The sequence below is a fragment of the Haliotis rubra genome, unplaced genomic scaffold (assembly GCF_003918875.1).
Source record: "Haliotis rubra isolate DU_JTF1 unplaced genomic scaffold, ASM391887v1 Scf23, whole genome shotgun sequence".
NCBI lineage: Eukaryota > Metazoa > Mollusca > Gastropoda > Lepetellida > Haliotidae > Haliotis > Haliotis rubra.
The window spans coordinates 1071754-1094769 of record NW_025766336.1 but is presented as its reverse complement, the minus strand read 5'-3'; the positions used below and the strand labels follow the sequence as shown (position 1 = coordinate 1094769).

The following is a 23016-nucleotide window of genomic DNA, read 5'->3' as shown; positions in this document are numbered from 1 at the left end:
TGGGAATGGGGCAGCGGTGCCCTAGAGGTTTAAATACGACACCGCAATCAATTGTTCATAGTTGTGTCACGTACATGTAGATTTGCCAAGATCCGAATATTCTTAATAACCTGAGGTAGGTAGGTTTCACCCATGAGCTAAGCATCTCAGCTTGGAAGTACCTCTGTAGAGGAGTTAAAGTGGCATACTATCTCATCAGACATATTGGCTAACAGCTGAGATTTTGAAGAGAAATACCTCTCCAGTTATTAGTAACATGCTCATACTTAATGCTAGCGCACTGAATTTGGTCAGTGTCCAACGTCTTGAATCCAGAATAGTGCCAGCTGGCACCGTGTTTGTTGTTTATAAATGAAATAGGTATTCAATACGCACTAGGAAGTAGACAAGCTATAAGTCAATTCAAAAAGACTAGGAAATATCCTCTTTTCTCCTTTATGTATGTACAGCCAGTGTTCGAAACTCCTCAAACGATTAAGCCTGCCATGGATACACAAAGGCGGACAAATCTCATGATATTTCCTTTGGTTGAAGGATGAATGAGAAGGAAATTGCTTTCTCCAGGGTATGTAACTCTGGACAGGGTAGGTGTGCATGTCGATAGGTGGCGTTGCTATAAGGGTATGTAAAAGTAGTGTAAGCCGTGTACCTCATTCTCGCATCACGTGCAGCTACGGTCAGTTGATTTCATTTCAAACCTTTCAATGGAGGCTAAGATCGACGCCATTTCGAAGAACTTGGAGACAAGCCAGCGAGAGCTTCATGATGCTTTGTATACCAAGATATCGGCCCTCAGAGAAGAGTTCAGTCAAACCACAACTGGCGTTAAGAAACTCAAGGCGGACAAGGACTATGTTTGGTGGAAGGAGGGTAACAAGATTCAGTACAATTGTAATGAAGAGACTATTCAGTGTTTACAACATGTAATATCATCTATTCACAACGAGATGCTGGAAGAGGCAGAGTCTATGATCAGATCAGAATGTGAACGACTGAAACTGAGGAACAAACACATCAGGATGGCGGATTCCTCTGAAGGCGGTTGGGAGACGGTGAGGCAATATGTTTCTAATGAACTCGCTGACAATTCTGACGATGATCGGGCTGTCAGGAAATTGCGTCAGAAGCGGGAAAGATACGCGCCGTATGCAAGTAGAGCTGCTCGTGGAGTTCTTCAGTTAGTCGTCCCGTGCAGCAGGTGGCTAGCGTTTCTAGCGGTCCTCAGCATATCCAGTCCTTTCGTACCAGAGGTCAGCGTTCAGGAGCATGTTTCGCCTGTGTCGAGTTTACCCACTTCCGGAGAGAATGCCCCTATACCAGTGGCGGAAGTCAGGGAACTTCAGTCGGAGGTAGTGCAGGCCAGTCGGGCCAGTGAGCAGAGGCAGGATTTGTCAGTTAAGTATACTTTTCACGAATGTTTAAATGCTGTCGAGAATATTTATACTGAAAGCCTTACTGAAAACTATTCTGAATATGAACAGGGAATGTCGGAAATTTTGGTCAAGGGTCGGCTTAAACGCTGTTTACCATTTATGAAATCCATGGGTGCATCACAATTTGTAATCGATATAATTGAAATTGGGTATACAATTCATTTTTAACCAGACCTCCTGATATGTTTTCCAGAAACAACCAGTCGGCAATACAGCATGCAAGTTTGGTGACAAAAGCTATTGATGAGCTGAAGAAGAAAAAATTGATTTGTGAATGTGATACGCCCCCTGTTGTCGTCAACCCGCTCTATCAGTGCAGTCCTCAGGCAAAAAACGGTTGATTCTTGATCTGTCGAAAGGGAATTACTATGTTTCAAAATCTAGTGTGAAATATGAGGACTGGAAAACGGCTTTAGCCTATATACGTCAGAATGACTATTTGTTTAAATTTGATATACATTCGGCATATCACCACGTTGACATTTTTCCATCTCATACAGGTTTCCTTGCTTTTGCTTGGCCAGATAGTACTGGAATGATACATTTCTACAAATGTTTGGTGTTGCCATTTGGCTTGACTTCGGCACCCTATGTATTTACTAAGATTACTAGACAGCTAGTAAAGAAATGGCGGACAGAAGGTTACAGGATTGTTACTTTTTTGGACGATGGTATTTTATCAGGAGATTCGAATCTGCATACACTTGCCATAGGTCCTGCTGTCAAAGATGATATTCTTGCTTCTGTTTTTGTGCCAAAAGTAGAGACGTCCTTGTGGTCTCCCTCACAATCTTTGGAGTGGTTAGGTTTTAGCATTGACACTAATACAATGTCATTGAGTGGGCCTAACAGGGAAATTGACAAGCTTGTCAGTACGATACGTCATGTACAGAGTCTTAGTTCGAATCCGGTGCCAGTGAAGAGTGTAGCCTCTGTTGTAGGGCTGATCATTTCTATGAAATTAGTGGTTGGTGGCCTTGCTCAATTAATGACTAGATCTTTGAGTATGGATATTATTACTGCTAGGTCTTGGAACAGTAAAATAAGACTTACTGACAGTAGTAGGCACCAGTTACAGTTTTGGCTGGATAACACTGGGCGTTATGTGTCAAGACGTTTGATTCAATCAGCAGGTATGAGGAAGCTGTTGTATTCAGATGCGAGTGACACTGGGTATGGTGGTTATTGTGTGGATGTGAACAAGGTGCTGTCACATGGTCAGTGGTCTGATGAAGAGCGTGGTAATAGTTCGACCTGGCGTGAGCTTCAAGCAGTGAATATGGTTTTGAAGAGCTTAGCACCAGGTTTGAGAAATGAAAGGGTCAAGTGGTTCACTGATAATCGAAATGTAGTTAACATCGTTGAAAAAGGTAACATGAAAACACTATTGCGTTACAAGTATTTAATATTTGTTTTGAGTACAATATAGATTTGCAAATCCAGTGGATATTGGACTGCACAGCCTGCGTAGTGGTTGAGCTATTGCAGCAGCTAACAATAGAATTCCAGATCGGATGTTTAAGAGACATGGACGCTGGCGAAGTTAGAAAACTAAAGATGGATACATCAGGCTAAAGGATTCCCTCTCTCTCGCTCTGACTTTCTTTGTTTCTCTCGGTTGTGTAGCGCACAGCGAGCCCTGTGTTGATACAATGTGTTGTGTCGTCTGTTAGAGTGGAATGTGGGGGCTGGAGAAATGATATTTCCTTCGTTTGAAGGATGAATGAGAAGGAAATTGCTTTCTCCAGGGTATGTAACTCTGGACAGGGTAGGTGTGCATGTTGATAGGTGGCGTTGAAGGGTATATAAAGGTAGCGTAAGCCGTGTACCTCATTCTCGCATCATGTGCAGCTACGGTCAGTTGATTTTTTTAACTTAAAACTTTTATAAATCTGTAACATTTATATATACATGTGAATAATATAATTTCCTGTGGTTTCAGGGGTATATTTCCTGCTGGCTGAAGAGTCAGAGAATACTTGGTGTCCGCTATATTGTATATATATTGTATGTGTGAATAGAATCTTGACAAGAGGTATACAGACGGTGGTTTGTATTGGTGCTGAAGAGCTGTTATAATACTGCATGCATGCAATTTATGTGTTTGTGCCTGCTATTTCTTGAAGAGCTGTTATGATATGTTGAGATTGAATGAAATAAATGTGGAATTTGGGCTGAGGGGCCATTATAATACCGCGTTGATAATGAATTGATGTCACGTTCAAGTTGGGGATAAGAACCGTTATATCACGTGTTTTCAGGGCTGAAAAGCCGCTGTGATACTGTGCTGAGACTGAATGTAACTCAGTTGTATTCCGGGCTGAAGAGCCGTTATAATACTGTGTTGAGATTGAACGACTCGTGTAATATGGGCTGAAGAGCCGTTATAATACTATGTTGAGATTGAACTACTCGTGTATTCCGGGCTGAAGAGCCGTAATAATACTATGTTGAGATTGAACGACTCGTGTAATCTGGGCTGAAGAGCCGCTATAATACAATGTTGAGATTGGACGATTCGTGTAATCTGGGCTGAAGAGCCGCTTTAATACTATGTTGAGATTGAACGACTCGTGTAATCTGGGCTGAAGAGCCGCTTTAATACTGTTATAATAACGATGGATTGAGGTTGAGATTGTATTTAATGCGGGTTAAAAAAATAGAAGAAGATATTATTCCAATAAAGATATTTGTATGTATTTATATATTAATTGTGAAATGTGTAGATAGTTGGGCTTTACTCAGTTACTGTAAACCCTCCAGTCATATGCTGCTGCATCGTTGAGGGAACACGGTTCCAGAGTCTTTCTTTAAAAGTTTATCTCTGGTTTTACGTGTCGGGCTTCAGCATTGTGTAACTGTGTTAACATTCGTTGTATACATTGCATATTGTGTAAATAAGTATCTTACGGGTAAACTATGATGGGATAATGATGATGATGATGATGATGATGATGGTTAATGTAATAAATCTCGGTCGTGTAGCGCACAGCGAGCCCTATGTTGATACACTGTGTTGCTTCGTCTGTTAGAGTGGAATGTGGGGACTGGAGAAACACCGACTTCTGTTATAATCTGGCCACGAATTTAGTGGGCATTCTACATGCACTTTAATCATTTCCCGCCTACAACAGTCTATGCAGCCACAAAAACACTTTCCTCATTTGAAAGTTTGATTGCAGATAAGTATTTCTTTCACACGGAGATGGGTTGACTGTCTCACTCAAATATAACAATGTACACATTAGCTGCACAATGAACACAAACGACTTATGTATCCTTCTCCAATCAACTGCCTCCTGAAAAAAAACCATGCGCAATCACAGTGCCTTTGTCCTTGACTGATCTGAAGATTGAGATATTGCAAAGAAACAAATCATGAAACTTTATACAATTACATGCAAATTAAGAATTTCACTCACCGGATACAGAATCAACAGGAGGGACAGTAGCAAGACTTTAGTAGTGGCACGTTTTCAGACCTGCCATGGTATCATATCATACTGTTGAAATAACTTAACCTTTGTTGCGTACTGTTGACACAATGTTATCACTTTCATTGACATTGGTTTATCATACATGTTGTATCATGCCTAAAGGAAGATCAGTGCAATGAGTGAATCAGGGGGTAATATAATTTTCTGATTACGTTTTCCTGCCACCTAACATCACAAACACGTCTTTCATCACTAACACATCTTGGCGTACTCTAGTCGAAGACATGGGCTGAATACTGTCAAAACTTTTGTTTGAAACAAAATGACCAGCCAAAGGAATATTTTGGGCCATTCTCGTTTAAGATATCATTGTTAGCTTTTGAACACAGCACATAAATGAAATATACAGTGCTTCGGTGCCTTCCCGAGTGCTTGGCTCAATAGTAATACTTATATAATAAGATCCTGATAATTGACTACAAAACAAGAGAAAAAAAATGAAAGAAAGGCTCACTAATGCCCCTGATGGTCAGACCAATTATTTATAATGATTATTCTTTAAAAAAATACAATATCTGCATCTGACTTTGCCCTGCACCATTGCTATGAACAAATAAGCTATTACCCTAATCTAAAAGCAATCCATTTAATAATTGTAAAGTTGAACATATTTGACGTGGACCTCTTCCCGAATTCAAGAGATGTACTTTGTGATAATGTTTGATCAATTAAAAATATTAAAATGACACTTTTCACTGCACCTCTCGTATAGCTATAGGGGGTGATTTACAAATTTGTAAACAAACCATTCAAATTTGTTCAGGTTATTGGTTGAACAAAACGTTCCTTCAAAATATGTAAAGTGACGCAACTCAAAATCAGAAAATCGGAACTAAATTTTGCACTGCACATTTCCTTCAGATAAAGAAGCTGTTTACCAAATTTAAACACATTTTGACCAATATCTTTTCAAATTACTGCTTGAACAAACTGTTCACATTTGTAAATTACTGTAATTATTGAAATCTTAAAATCTCACTGCCAAAATGTGAGCCGAACCTGTCCGTTAGACACATGAGTGAGTGAGTGAGTTTAGTTTTACGCAGCACTCAGCAATATTCCAGGTATATGGCGGTGGTCTGTAAATAATCGAGTCTGGACCAGACAATCCAGTGATCAAGAGCATGAGCATCGATCTGCGCAATGTGTCAATCCAAGTCAGCGAGCCTGACCACCCTATCCCGTTAGTCGCCTCTTACGACAAGCATGGGTTACTGGAGATCAATATCCTAACCCAGACCTTCACGGGTCGCTAGACAAATGAGGTGGTCCCAAAAATGTGAAACAATCCAAACAATAGTTTTCAAGGTGTTGGTTGAATAAAAATATCTTCCTTTGGTATAACTAAACCAAAAAAGCCATTTTGTAAACTTTAACAATGATACTCTGATACAAAAACAACAACAAACAAAGGAAAAAAAAGAAACGCAATTTTAGCCAAACGTAGTTGATATTCATCCAAACTGATTACCTCATGTGAATTTCTCATGTTTGCATGCATCGGGAGTGATTTGTGTGGGTAAGATTAAGTACCGAAAATGTAGGGGAAACGTGAAAACGCAACCACATGGAAGGTGGCGGCCAAACACACAACATGAAATGAACGTGAACTTGTTAGGCTATAAAAACGATATGTTTCACCTGTTTGAAATCAAAATTGTACAGCAAGTGAAAAGTGAAAACATGATCCGACTGACAAACGATCAAGCAACGCCATCGGTCGTGGTCAGGTTTTTCACGTATCGCCAAGCTCCATCACAAGACTATGGGGCACGTGATAGACTCACCGCGGCCACCCCAACAGTTATTCACCCGAGGCGTCATTCAGACTGAGCAGCATCGTCCGCTGCAACGTCAATGGTGTCATGGACACAGAATGTGGCCACAACAGCGATTGAGACGTGTTTGGTTTAGTGACGTGTCAGACGTCGTAAACACGTCGCCCTCGAAGCTGCAAGCAGGAAGTGGACAGGTTTGTTGGCGAGGGTGTAATGATGTGGGCTGGCATCTCCCATACCGGTAGAACAGACTTCGTACACGTCAATCTAATAGCACAACGCTACAAAGATTACACTCTTCGGTCACATTAAGTATACATCTGAAAAACGAAAAACACTGTTCCTTTAAATTTTTCGTTTAGTTTTTGTGTGTGCACAGCTTACATGTAAACAAAATCCGATTATAAACGGCGCACCAGTACCCCAAGGCACGTACACCACCCTGACATCAGCATGCGACATTTTTTCTCCCTTTGAGTTTACGACAATCTGCCATCAAATGACCTGTTTTGTTACATGCAATACTACCTCTACGTCTGATACATTGTACCGTATAACAAACGTGACTCCTATTTCAACTAACTGGGGTACCTGATTGGTTGGTTGGACTAGGGTCTCTAGACAGAGGAATTCTGGCACAAGAAGTCCCTGACATTCCCGAGTCTGAAAATATTATACTGTTGTATTCTGAAATCTCCTGGACTATTCCTAGGATATAACCATACTTCCTGGAATGATCGATACCAGTAACGGGGTAATCACTATAATCACCCCTTAACACAACTGAGTAAATATTCGCCTACATGCCCCAGGGACTAACTCACTGGTCTTCGAAATAGCTACTTTCACCTCATGAAAACTTGAACTGACACTAACAACTTGTTATGAGAGTGTTTGAGAGTTTAAATGTTCGTAACACCGTCAGTTTATGACAGTTTACATGTAATGATGCACCAATCAATAGTAACTACTGGCATTTATGCAAGGCCAAGTCGAACTTTTGTTATCACTTTTGTTGCTTTTTACTTCAAATGGAACTTGTTTGGGTAGATAATGATTATCTCGGGCAGTAACGTTTATTATGAATGGGAGATTAGAGATACTTTCATAGTTTGAATTTGTGTTCTTCCAGAATACTTAATTTAGGCTTGACAGCTGGATAAAATAACTATGATGTATATTCAGTTATAAGCATTGCGTTTGAACATTGCATTCGGTTGTGTGAAATCACACATATGTTGTGGCTCAACATTACTTCGATCAATTCTAAGATGACATCAGCACGTGATCCTGGTATTTCACTTTCAGGGCAGTTAATTGCTGAACAAACACAGTGGTCTCCTGCGAGTATAACGTTTACAATCCAATCATGTTTGACTGAATGAATCAATAGTAGGGTATTGGTGAATATATGTCGGGGCTTACATAGCTGTGTATACATATCAATGTGACAGGACATAGATCCTATAAGTATGTAGGTTAAAACTGAATTATAACCTCGTACCCGCTCCACTTGTGTCGAGCATCACGGCTTTACATACATAGCTTTCACTGCTACATTACACAAGCTGTCTCGGCGTAGTGTTCCTCATCGTGACACAGGAAGGAATCCTATATAAGTATGTTTACATATGCAGATGCTATTACTATCACTATTAAAAAGTACTTAAATATGCAGATGCTATTATCGGTGTCCAGTTACGTCAGTACAAAGCTACTATTGAAAAGATCTCTTTTCTAAGACTGGTCCTGTACGCAGGAGGGTACCAACTATACTGGCTGCTGAACAGTTATCGCCAAATTTTAGCGGTTTTTACAAAATTACTCCGCCGTTCGTTAAATCAAAGAAACAAAATTATCATAATACTTAATTAGCTATTCACCGATGTGTCCAGTCCCGTTCACTGCCGCCGATCGTGTTTTTATATAATGCGGCGGATGGCAGTACAAATAGATGTTTTCTCACAACTAACTGTAACAGTTATCGCCATTTCAGAATTTCTCATGTCATTCGTGAAATAATAAACATCTATAACATAAAGTAACCTCGAATAATTGATTGTGACTAGTAAGGTGGTTTTTACAGTAGATTGATAGGGAATGAAACAATTAATGACTTTTGTGAACTTGAACTTGAAATTAAAGAGATCGTGTGACATCCCCCCCGACTAAGTTAAATTTATTTACAGGGTTCATAACTTTATCTTTAATTTTTTGTCTTATGTTACTTTCCGTGGAGATTTTTCTTTTTCTGATCTTTATTGTTGTCAAAAAATGTGGGGAAAAATACTGGAATCGTAACTGACCGGAACTGCGCACGCGTGATACTGATGTATTGGCGATAACTATTAAGCGGCGATAACTGTTCTGTAGCAAGTATACCAGAAGGCACAAACGTTTTCAGATACTGTCTAACACCGTTGTGTCGAATTTGAAGGATATACTTCGATTTATCCGGTGTTAGACATAACCGCAAATGATTACTTAATAAAGAGCACGCAGGGATCAATGTTTTATTTCGAGACAACCTCAAGTTCGACACATCAAAGTTCGAGACAACAATGTTAGACTGCATATCGAAACCTGCTCGGCAAAGCCTTCGAGGCTACCTTTCCTTTGAGGGTATTGCTTCCTTGATCATGCCCAACTCGATACATGCGGACATTCACGTACTCAAGATATAATTCATGGATTCGAAGCATAACTTCCAGTCTAGCTTTTCATTAAGTATTTTCCCCCAGTCCATGTTGGCAAATGTTCAAATCCTTGAATGTTTACGAAGTAAAGTTCAGCATTTAGTACATTTATTGCCAGTGTCATGTTTAGTGTTAACAACAATAAAGATGCGCAGTATCATTTCTACAACAGACAGAAGCGTTACCTTCAGCGAATATCAATACAAAACATTTCCAAGGAATTAGCTCTTGTGGAGAATTAAGAACAGCAACTTCACTGTTTCACAAAGTTTAGTACACTATATTTATGCAATTCACCGAAAAACAAGAATACCTGCTCGACATCACAAACACATGAGTTCACCAGCTTAATAAACACCGGCCGTTTCCGGGTCAATATCCAAGAGGTTGGAATTCAAATATACCAGAAGCTCTACTTGATGTTTACCGTTTTTACCTTTGCACAAAGTACGAACATATTTGAAAATAACTTGATAGGACCATCAATCCCTCTTTCTGAAACATTCCATGAGACGTTCAAACATCAGAATGACGCTGGCGAAAGTAATTCCAGCGGCACTAGCCACAAAAGCACTTAAAAAATCTCCAGATTTAAACTGTAGTGGTGTGTCTCGTGAGGCGTCCATACAAGGTCTTGCTTTTGGGGAAAATGCACTGTTCCACTTTGAAATAAGACCGCTCTCCGTCATGTACATGATCCTGTTATAAACAAACAATATAGCCTCTCAGACAATGACAACATATATATTGTTCGCATAACTGTACACATATACATGTACCTACATAAATTAGAATAGGATGCATATTAGACAAAATACTTACTCCTTTGCGAAGAGTTGTGACAAGGGAGATAACCTAGGGAATGCAATGCTGGAGTGCGCCGGCAGGAAATGTTGATGGAGTTGCGATATATCACAACGTTCTGCCATGAGGCGGGCTGTTGATGGACCACTCAGTAATAGCACATAATGTCCAGCAAACAGATTGCTCAAAAGATGTTGCCATTCCTCATCTGCACTCAGATTTTCTGGCATTTTCGAATGTCGACTCATCTGCCATAACTTCTGTAATGTGGAACTATTGGAAGTCTGAAATGAAGGAAGGTAAGGTATAATTGCAAAAGACATGAAGCATTGTATAAACCTGTAGCTAAGTATATATATCACAAAATACAATCTCGAAGATATTACAAGTGTAGCATTGTAACTAGTGAGTTTGGGTGAGTGAGTTTAGTTTTGCGCGGCTTTTAGCAATATTTTAGGGGGACGCCAGTAATGGGCTTCACACATTGTACCAATCTGGGGAATCGAACCCGGGTCTTCAGCGTGACGAGCCAACGCCTTAACTGCTTGGCTGCCCCAACACCCGACATGAAAGGACAACGAGTTATATATGTCAATTTGCAGTACCTTTAAACACAGAACGGTTGAAACTGATGTCACCTTGCTGATGGAACGGATGTGATTACAATCAATGCATCTTATGCCACTAATTGGCGTTCCCAGAAATGCCAACGTGGCTGGGTAACCAACAGAAGACGATGTCGTATTGGCCAGTAGCAAGATCATTGTACAATTCAATAATTTCAATTAAAAGTGGGTGTTTGCAAAAAAGATTTTTAATAGCCTGAAGGCGAGTCTGAAAATATGATGTATTGTTTAAATTTAGGGTGTATATTAATATATTTTAAGGCTGTTACTAATGCATTTGCTTCTGCTATGAAAATAGAACTATTATCAGGCAATCGAGGAGATATTGTTCAGGATCCAATGAGTACAGTGGCACAAGCAACCGCGCCACCATCCTTGGACCGATCTGTAAATAAGGATGTGTATGCACTATATTTAGTTTTTAATTGATTAAATTCTTGTTTATATTGTAATTCATTAGTTTCTGATTTTTTAAATGTGGTTAACGTTAGGTCAACGTGTGGCCTAATTATAACCAAGTGCCAAGGAGGAGAAGAAAGAAGACGGGAAGGAGCAGAAATGAATGGTTTAATACGTATTCCAAGAGGTGGAATTAGTGAAGATATTTTTTAATACAGACCTCATATTGGGGATTAAACACACATTTGTATGCAGGGTTGGACTCATTTGAATAAAGTTTTGTAACATACTGCAAAGATAGTTTAATACGGCATTGTTTAAAGAAGGTTCGTCTGCTTCAACGTAGAGACTGTCAATAGGACAAGTTCTGAAGGATCCAAGACAAAGTCTTAGACCTTGATGGTGGATAGAATCAAGTATTTTGAGGTTGCATTTACAGGCTCCACCATATACAATGGAACCGTAATTTTGATCGGATGAGTGATCTGTATAGGTGAAGGAGGGTTGAGTGATCCCCTCCCCACTTTGAATTGGAGACAACTTTCAACAAATCGAGTGCCTTCAGGCATTTGGCTTTAAAGGGATTTAATATGCGGCAAAAATGTAGAGAATAATATACGTAGTACCTTCAGCATAAGTTCCACGTAACTCCCTCTACCAACTCCCACGACGTATTCGTCCTGTTGACTCACTTCTTCCAGTGTACTAAACGGAACATATTCCTTTGTGATCGTTAGAAAGGCAATTAGGTTTCCTGTGTACACTGAAGTGATTATGACACAGAAACACCACCAGAATCCAAGAAGCACTTTGGACGATGACGAGTACGGGGTAACTGCAATGCCTGGTGAAATAATATTACAACAAGCATGAACTTTAATCATATGTTGTAATGTAACAGCACTACACGTTCTGAAATAACAATACACATCGTTCATCTACGAGGACAAATCAAAACGTTATGTCAACAGCGTAACTGAAAATGCAGCTGAATATAATCTCGGACGATCAGGACGGTCTTTCAACTGTAATTAAGCCAAAATGTGTAGTAATGGCATCATTAATGACCATTCTTACTTGAACGTGGCGTGGAGGTAATCAACATCACAAATATGGGGTCTTCTGCGAAACGTGCTGTCACTTGTTAAGAAAAAAAATGATTCCAAAAGAAATTCATGAAGACATATCAATACACTTGCAGATGACTGCCCTTCATATTCCATCGTAAAAAGTAAGTTCCTGAGTGTAAACATGGCAGAAATAGTGCAGCGAGGTGGGGTATGTCAAGATCACATGGTAGTTTGGTTTAACTGTGTTACAGTGTGGTTGGACTGTAGTAGGTGAGTGTCAGGGAGTGGAAATGGGTAGAAAGCATGCAAGGTGGTATGTAGAGGCTAGTGTGGCAAGAAAAGCATGCAAGGTGTGAGTTTTGATTATATTAGGCAGAGTGCAAGGGTTGGTGAGTGCAGTCATGAAAGTTGTCTGATGAGGATGGCTGTATTTGCAAGGTGGCTGGTCTGATTTCATGGCGTTATTAGAATTTGTTTTATTGGATATATATGTTTATATCTTGCTTTGTAATTATTATTGTGGAGCTATGTAAATATGGGTATTGTTAAATGATGATTATGTTATCATTTTGTCAATCTTCAAATGTTGTAGCAATGGATATACTAAAATGTCAATTCTCACGATTTAGTTGCCAGTGAATTATTTTGCTTTCAGTTATACGTGTTACATTGTGAAACAATGTTGTAATCAGATGTTTTATCAGCATATTCACTTGCCTGTGTGTTGAATAACGTAAAAGTTGTTCTAAGTGAAATGTAATGCTGTGATATTCATCCTGTAAAGTATAGACCGCCTCCGTGGTGTAGAGCGTCCGCCTGGAGAGCGGAAGGTCGCGGGTTCGATCCACGACCGCGTCATACCAAAAGACGTTAAAATATGGTACTTGTTGGTCCCTGCCGGGCGCTCGGCATTAATGGGTACAACAAGGACTGGTCGGCTCGGAGTCAGTATAATGTGTCTGAGTGGGGTATTCATGCTTCACTGCGGCGTGGTATCTCAGTGGGCTAGCACTATAAAACCAGCTTAAGTCTGGGCTAGTACAAGCAGCCGCACATATACATACACACGCATGCACGTCGTCATATGAGCGAAATATTCTTAAGCACGACGTTAAACCCACTTTCACCTCACCTAACCTGTAAAGTATAATATCATTCTGAGTATGTAATGCTGTGATATTCATCCTGTAAAGTATAATATCATTCTGAGTATGTAATGCTCTTAGTACGTTGAATGATTGTTATCATTCTGAGTTTGTAAAACTTGGTGTACATTGAATGATAAGTATATCAAATGTTGTTTTGATATTTGTATAGTGCCCGGGACCTGTGCCGGACCGTATTAAAGGCAGTACCTGTGTGGTAACCTCGCCTTGTGTGTAAGAGGCAGATCAGTATGATGGCCTCGACCTGTAAAAGGTGGCGTCTGTGTTGCCTCCTCATGTGACTGACCAGCGAAACATCTTCAGGATGGCTGACCGTGAGAGAGATTGAGGTTGTCATGACCTTATGCTATGTGGGAAGAGCTACAACTATGATTGAACTTTATCATCAGTGAACATTTAGTCCCATTCCGTGTTTGATACACGTGGTGTACGCTCTGCTCGTTTTTTTTGTGTGTGTAAAGGGTATGTATAGGAGTGATTGTGTGCTATTATTATGTTTGGTGATGAATGCAGTATGAATGAAGAGTGATTTGGGGTTTGGTTTTGGGGAAATGGTTTTGTTTCCATTATATATATAATTTTTGTAATATATTTCATTTATAACATTTCTGCCTTTGCCTTATTTATCTCGTATTGTGACAGGATAGGCCAAAACTGACGTCCATGTTAGGGCGTACATGTATGGTGCTGGCTGATCGATGTGTCAAAAACTTGTAGAAACTCATGGCTTCGGTTCTTGTTCAGTTCAGGCTATCGTAATTGACAAACCACACATTGGTAATCTCTCTGCAAGATGGGTACCGTGGATCTTGACATAGGTTCAAAAGGTTGCCAGAATGAACATAAGACAAGAACATTTTACCCAGTACTAGGCGAACTCAGTAAATATCTCTCAAGGGTAAACAGTGGAATCGTATCAAAGACTTAAAGTAACTTTGATCACAATTCATCAGTTGGCAGAGTTTTGGCTTCAGTTTCTTTGGACTGTAGATGTCACAGATTTCACACACTCAAACACGCTGCAGCATAAAACCTTTTGCGAGATGCTATCATGAAATATATGCTGAGGAAAGCTTCTTCCTGGAGTTTTCTTTATCCAGGATAATGCACATATGTCCGCAACTGCAGCTTACAGGTTTGAAAAACTCCCATCACCGTATTCTCCTGATTTTAGCACCATCAGAATATCCAAAGACCAATACCCCAAACTGAAATCACACCTTCGGGGTGACGTCTTAACTGCAGCAGAATGTTTTCAAGGAACCAAAAGAAACCCCTATAAAGAACTGCATTGCACTCAAAGGTAACGAAAATAAATATGAAATGTTTTACGATTTGCTTCTGTTTCTAACGTCGTCCGAGATTTGTTCTCGAATCATATCCATGATAACTGCGCTTCATTTTGAAATTTTGAGTTATGCCTTGGAAAAATGTTGCACACGGACGGCAGCCTTTCCTTTACCACCTCCGCTCCCAGAAGGCGACGGTGATAAATAATACATACAACAACGAATGCCTACCTTGGTGTAGGGGTATTAATATCCCCAGAAACGCAATGTCAGAAACTCCCATGCCGTGCTTTAATTCATCTTGTCTGGGATTCACCTTTTCCAGAATCAGAAACAGGATGACCACGCCAAATAAAGTCATGAGACCACACAGGTACACTTCCCACTTAAAACAAGACGTTAGAACAGCCCAGTGTTTCATCTTATCCTCAGTTTTCTTGTACACTCCCGACTGAGTTGAGTAGATGATCGGATAGCTGTATGTCATCACATCAGTTCTTTCTGTGCTCGCTGCATATGGGACACTTGTCATATCCACCTCCTGAATAATGAATTATGGGTTAGCATCATACTAACATTATATTGCATCTAAGTCATATTTCCCTAAAGTCTACCCTTTTCTCATTACAACACTTTTGGATACTTTGACTGATGTACCATTTTCGTGATGTGACGACATGACCAATTATTCGTAATGATCATTATTAATCTAAGGATTAATATTTAACAGCACAAAAAGAATATCGATATATATCTTAGATTTCAGTGTTGATGTTTTTGCAAGCAGCCAGTTATTTGCCAACGTCTGTATATCCCCAATTTTGAGTCAATATGCAAATCCACCATCGGATTGGTCCAAGTATTTCAGTATGAGATATGTTTCACTGATGATGCAATGTACCTCTCTCTGGAGCATTCCCACAATTCCGTTCCAAGAGGTATGATTTTTCTCTCCCCACTGACGATCTTCCGGCTCCACAATATTCACACTAGTCAACACAATTGATACACTATTCACACTTTGCTAAGGATCAAATCATGGATTCAACAGAAAACTATGATGTGGGACTTTAAATATCTAAGCATATTTTAAGCATGCATATTAGGTTTCAGCATGTCATTTCATCTTGTGGATCCCATACCTGCTATTGACAAGTGTTGTGTACTTGTCAATGACTCGTTCCATGATTTGCAAAATGGTTGATTGGTGCCATAAAAACCATTTTGATGGTTACTCATGTATCAAGTGCATAAGGTTAGATTAAAGTGGTTGTTTGTCTAAAGAGGGGTTACCATATTATTATTTATCCCGTTTTAAATGGATACAATTTCAAATTATGAATCTACATGTAAGTAAAGTTGTGAATGTTTGTGATCCTTAGCAAAGTGTGAGTAGTATATAAACAACACATGATTAAGCCCAAACTTAATTTCAGAGTTGTACGTTGTAATTCATGTTGAGCCTGATATGCATGTTTATCGTTATAGTCACTGATCAATGCCAAATAATAATATTATCTTTGAAATCCTCCTTTCACTTTTATTAAAGTATACTGCTCATGATCCTTTTCTTAAGTAAAGAGCTTAAATCTATGTGCAAAGTTTTATATATAGTGTTATTCTGGAAATGAAGTAAAGAAACGAAAAAAACACACAATTAAAACATCATTAAAGGAGGATTAGTTTCCTCAGCTGTTGATGCTATATTACGTGTAATACAACAGTTATTCTTACCTGAAATTATATGTGACTGATAATTGCTTCAGTATCTCCATAGAAACACCAGTGTACACAATCTCTCCGTCGATGACCTCTCGTTTTGCATATGGTAACCACTGGATGGAGAACCACACAAAATGAATCCCCTCCACAGATTATCAATGCAAAAACGAGAAATGCGGACTTAGAATAAAGTTGGAAGTTGTCAGTTTCATTACGTAGATATGAACGTGTTCATGAAAATAGTCAAATTTGCGGCTTGTCGGTTTCATACCCATTTGCTTGACCTACTTGACAGCATAGTTTATTCTTATATACCTAAAAATGATTATATGTTTTGATTAATTATAAATTTATATTCCATACATGTCCATAGCTGTCATGATAAAAAATACCTCCAGCGCTGCAACCCGCAATGTCCTCCCATTAAGACCATAATTCGTGTTAGGGAATGCCTTCAAATATGAACTGGATTCAACAATACCCCATTTTCTTCCATGAGGTTCCCACAGCAAAGAAAACACTTTCATTCTTTGTGACATTCCTCTACTACTCCAATTTTTCTGACAAAACAATAGAGAAATTCTTTTAGTGGCATTTCAGCATTTTGGGAAGTATAATATTGAACAGACTTTATGTATAACAACTTCTTTTTTGTGAGTGCGTTGATTCTGTTCAGTATTACAAACCATAGATCTCGCAATTGAAATATCTTCAGAAAATGAAGGGAATCTTCGATGCATCAGAAATCTCATTGACATAATTATTTGTTATCAGTAAGCTGTAGTATAATGTATACCCAACATATGATCATGAAAACTATTAACTGAAATCCGCAATGGCACAAAATCAGGTTTAGTGATAGAGCAGTGGTATAATGGCAATGCCAAGTAATTAGATGCCATCTAAGATAATGCTAGGTGTCACTAAATTCGAATAATACGTACCTTGCTGATCATGTTTATGTTGTCAAATACCACCTCTCTCGTTGATAAACAACATGTGTGATTATCAGTTGGAATAATTACCCATCTTGAGAAATGACGCAGGAGGACACCTTTCCCAACATCGACGTCCAGTTGGTGAGTCTACAATGCCGTTTACAAACATTTGTTGGTTTTTAATAACAGTAGTATCATACTGGATGTTATGACCGCCCACAATCCTGACGGACGAATGAAAGGGGGAAGGGGATAGAAGATTCCAACGTCGACGTTTTCGGGAGTGCCTAATACCACCATGACACGCCAAACATTTATTTAGTCGCGGATATATATTGCTTACGACTCTCCCGATGACGGTTTTGGGGAGTCTGTCCTACTCTTCTTGCAGCGCCTGACCAAGTTCAGTCAACGTGATCGGCTATCTATAGCGTTTATTCACTTGTTTCCATTTTTCCGTTTGTTGGTACTAGGTATATAATCAGTTAATCGCAGACTGTCAAACATTGACGTATTGGCCACTGCATGCTGACATATACCAGTTTCCAGCATTCGAGTAGCCAGTAGACGCCTCATTAGTTCATGCATAACAAATATATGATATGCAGAATGAATAGGATTGACAGAAATAAAGGCTCACGGAGATAAATCGACAATCCTTGAAAACTGCATGCGGCAAGTGGACACAAGATTATGTGTTTGGGTGTTCAGTATTACAGGCTTGGAAGTTCTAAAAACAGGATGTTTATTGTCAACACTTATTTTTGTTCTGATGCGTGGTATTGTATTTATAGTTTATGATCCCTTATTTTTTAAAGAGTATAATAATTCACGTAGATATTCTGATCAGTAGAGGAAGTGGAAGCAGAACACAAGTAGAGGCAGTAAAATAATAAAATCAGCTTACAAAAGCAGCAATTAAATGAATAGTTCTTTGTGTGTAGTTCTATGTTATTATGAACGCTTGACCATGGAACTATACAAATTATACATTTATATCAGTCCAATAGCACACAATGAGTACTTACTTGTATCATTAGTTTGTTGATACAATCACAGCTGCAAACCACAAGGAAGTTCAAGTACTTCCAAAATGCATCGATACTTTGCCTTTTCAAGAGCGGATGTACTACTGCTTCTGTTGTTGCCATATAAGTATCAGTTGTACTGAAAACAATATGGATGTCGCGCTTGTTTTTGAAAAATGGCTCTGTCGAAGCTGGAAGGAAATGGTGAAATACCAGCATCGGTTTTGACAAACTCCATGGAGAAGGTTATTGAGGCTGGGGGTGGGGAGACGGTAGTATCTACGCCTGATTGTTATTACAATCAGAATATACACATCCCTCCACGTCATGTTACATTCAGTATATACACATCCCTCCACGTCATGTTACATTCTGTATATACACATCCCTCCACGTCATGTTACATTCAGTATATACACATCCCTGCACGTCATGTTACATTCAGTATATACACATCCCTGCACGTCATGTTACATTCCGTATATACACATCCCTCAACGTCATGTAACATTCAGTATATACACATCCCCCCAAGTCATGTTACATTCTGTATATACACATCCCTCCACGTCATGTTACATTCTGTATATACACATCCCTCCACGTCATGTTACATTCAGTATATACACATCCCTCCACGTCATGTTACATTCTGTATATACACATCCCCTCCACGTCATGTTACATTCAGTATACACACATCCCCCCCAAGTCATGTTACATTCAGTAAACACATCCCTCCACGTCATGTTACATTCAGTATATACACATCCCCCCGACGTCATGTTACATTCCGTATATACACATCCCCCCCAAGTCATGTTACATTCAGTAAACACATCCCTCCACGTCATGTTACATTCTGTATATACACATCCCTGCACGTCATGTTACATTCAGTATATACACATCCCTCCACGTCATGTTACATTCAGTATATACACATCCCTCCACGTCATGTTACATTCTGTATATACACATCCCTCCGCTTAATGTTACATTCTGTATATACACATCCCTCAATGTCATGTTGCATTCAGTATATACACATCCCCTCCACGTCATGTTACATTCAGTATATACACATCCCTCCACGTCATGTTACATTCTGTATATACACATCCCTCCACGTCATGTTACATTCAGTATATACACATCCCCCCCAAGTCATGTTACATTCAGTAAACACATCCCTCCACGTCATGTTACATTCAGTAGTATATACACATCCCCCGACGTCATGTTACATTCCGTATATACACATCCCCCCCAAGTCATGTTACATTCAGTAAACACATCCCTCCACGTCATGTTACATTCTGTATATACACATCCCTCCACGTCATGTCACATTCAGTATAAACACATCCCCTCCACGTCATGTTACATTCCGTATATACACATCCCCCCCAAGTCATGTTACATTCAGTAAACACATCCCTCCACGTCATGTTACATTCTGTATATACACATCCCTGCACGTCATGTTACATTCAGTATATACACATCCCTCCACGTCATGTTACATTCAGTATATACACATCCCTCCACGTCATGTTACATTCTGTATATACACATCCCTCCACTTAATGTTACATTCTGTATATACACATCCCTCAATGTCATGTTGCATTCAGTATATACACATCCCCTCCACGTCATGTTACATTCCGTATATACACATCCCTCAATGTCATGTAACATTCAGTATATACACATCCCTGCACGTCATGTTACATTTTGTATATACACATCCCCTCCACGTCATGTTACATTCTGTATATACACATCCCTGCACGTCATGTTACATTCTGTATATACACATCTCCTCCCTCCACGTCATGTTACATTCTGTATATACACATCCCTTCCACTTAATGTTACATTCTGTATATACACATCCCTCAATGTCATGTTGCATTCAGTATATACACATCCCCTCCACGTCATGTTACATTCAGTATATACACATCCCCCCCAAGTCATGTTACATTCAGTAAACACATCCCTCCACGTGATGTTACATTCAGTATATACACATCCCTCCACGTCATGTTACATTCTGTATATACACATCCCCTCCACTTAATGTTACATTCTGTATATACACATCCCTCAATGTCATGTTGCATTCAGTATATACACATCCCCTCCACGTCATGTTACATTCCGTATATACACATCCCTCAATGTCATGTAACATTCAGTATATACACATCCCTGCACGTCATGTTACATTCAGTATATACACATCCCTCCACGTCATGTTACATTCAGTATATACACATCCCTCCACGTCATGTTACATTCTGTATATACACATCCCTCCACGTCATGTTACATTCTGTATAACATCCTCCCACGTCATGTTACATTCAGTATATACACATCCCTCCACGTCATGTTACATTCCGTATATACACATCCCTCCACGTCATGTTACATTCCGTATATACACATCCCTCCACGTCATGTTACATTCCGTATATACACATCCCTCCACGTCATGTTACATTCCGTATATACACATCCCCTCCACGTCATGTTACATTCCGTATATACACATCCTCTACTTAATGTTACATTTTGTATATACACATCCCTCCACGTCATGTTACATTCCTCCTTGACAACGGTACTAGAATCTGTATCGATCTGTTGCACTAATGAAATGAAAGAAGTTATTATCAATTGGGTTTGTCAAAATTGTACTTCCCAACTTCTATAATGCAACTCAAAAAGTCAGCATCAGCTTAAAGAGTAATTTAGTTCGTATATAACATGTACTTCTATTACAGTACTGGCAGTGATGTGAACATGGTGAAACGAAACTGTCTGATTACTAAATGCACAAAGACTTACTAAGGTAAGCTGTAGAGAAAACCGTACCTAATAGATAATCACTTGTGACTGCTATCAAGTGTGATATAGAGGACTCGGTTAGCAGCTGGTTCGCAAGAGAGACTGCTTCAACATTGTCACCATAGGCATTGTGTCTTTGCTCTGAAAGCAGACACTGTGTAGCAGTTTGCTGAAAAATACCTTGGTGGCATTGTACTCTGGTATTTGAAAACCAATCTATCAAAATAGACAGACTATTTTACATTTATAGGGAGAATGAAACAAATGATGCACCACTTAATTACCACTTAATTACCAATTTCGTGGAATATTTCTGATTGCGGTGATCCACTCGTTTTAGTAAATGGTGTTATGATGATGCAGTAATATTTGGTGCATCATTTGTTTCAAATGCCAGAATCATAGTATTTGAATGTAAACTAATGTATACAGGCAGAATACATTTACCTTCCTCGCAAGTAAATCCAAGGACGTCTATAAACGCACATGGAATGCTTAGAAGAAATGCGCTATACATGTACATCCCTGGCGTGTGCATAGTATGTGAGAGACGTCAACTGTACCATATGGCTCCAGACATTGGTGTGTCTATCTGTTCGACATCAAGCTTTAACAGCTGAAGCGAATCACAAACCAGTACACATACTAAGTATGTTTGATGATAACGAAACACAGTGCCTGAAATGTATTAAATATTGTTTAACTCTCCCATTAAAATTGTTTTCATTGACTCTGTATTCAATAATCGATATGTACTTTCACTATTTTAAAGATCGATTCAGCAATGTGTCCTTAATGTGGGAATCAATTTGACATGTACTTGATGGAAACAACTGAATAATCACACATCCATCTGCTTTGTCAATATTTCAACAGCACCGGTAAGGGAGATAATGCACGCTCGCCACCGGTACCTGCTACGACGGGTCTTATGGAAGAACAATCTTGTTGAAACTGACAAACACGTATTTAATTGCATGATATAGCATTCATTGCTTATGAGCCATCCTTTAACATTTGGTGCGTGCGTGTTCGTGTGTGCGCGTGTATGCGCCCGTGTGTGTGTTGCAGGTGCAAAGGGTCGTAGAATGAAGAGTTTTGCTTCAAAATGATATACAGTGACTGACTAAGAGTAGATCTGTGTTTCGACACGAAAGTAATTCCATATATTCTCTGTTTGAAAGAGAAAACATATCGATATTCATGTTCATGCGGTACATGCCTACTTTTTCATAAAGCAAACACTCTGTGAACGTCCTTCCTACTGATAGCTCTCAGTGCAACATAATCAATTCTGGGAATGCCATCCTTATTGCAGCCATTCAATGAAACCGTGATCATGTTGGAAATGTATGCAGGAACATAGGCCTGGACTCACATGGGATCCGAAAGATCAATAACCATAACCGTAAAAGCTTTACCGAGTGTTTTATCAACATGCACTTCCATAATTAAACACAGTTAGAAAACGTCGTAATGTACATCCAATGGTTAAACTGACGCTTTCCATATCAAGATTACAATCTCATGTATACAGTCGAAACAGTCACGAATACCACGAACCTAAGGCTAACATAATCACTGGTTTGTGTTAGAAGTGGCAGGGCATTTCCTGACGTTAGGAAAAGTGTTAGTTTTAATGTTAATGCCACACTGATAGAATAGATCGCCGTGTGTGATGATACGCAATTTCGGAACCTGAAATTTC

General features: G+C 39.3%; 1 protein-coding gene across 1 annotated transcript; it reads right to left on the bottom strand.

Annotated features, from left to right (window-relative positions):
- Positions 1 to 9270: 9270 nt before the first annotated feature.
- LOC124277929 (glutamate receptor-like) lies at positions 9271 to 21927 on the bottom strand. The gene is made up of 11 exons (XM_046713649.1): positions 21756 to 21927; positions 21336 to 21449; positions 18447 to 18637; positions 17425 to 17565; positions 16873 to 17040; positions 16493 to 16593; positions 15660 to 15747; positions 14990 to 15299; positions 11860 to 12077; positions 10227 to 10492; positions 9271 to 10103 (listed from the first exon to the last, which is right to left on the bottom strand). The coding sequence occupies exons 1-11, from the start codon at positions 21844 to 21846 to the stop codon at positions 9887 to 9889; spliced, it is 1905 nt and encodes a 634-aa protein (XP_046569605.1). The 5' UTR covers positions 21847 to 21927; the 3' UTR covers positions 9271 to 9886.
- Positions 21928 to 23016: the final 1089 nt, after the last annotated feature.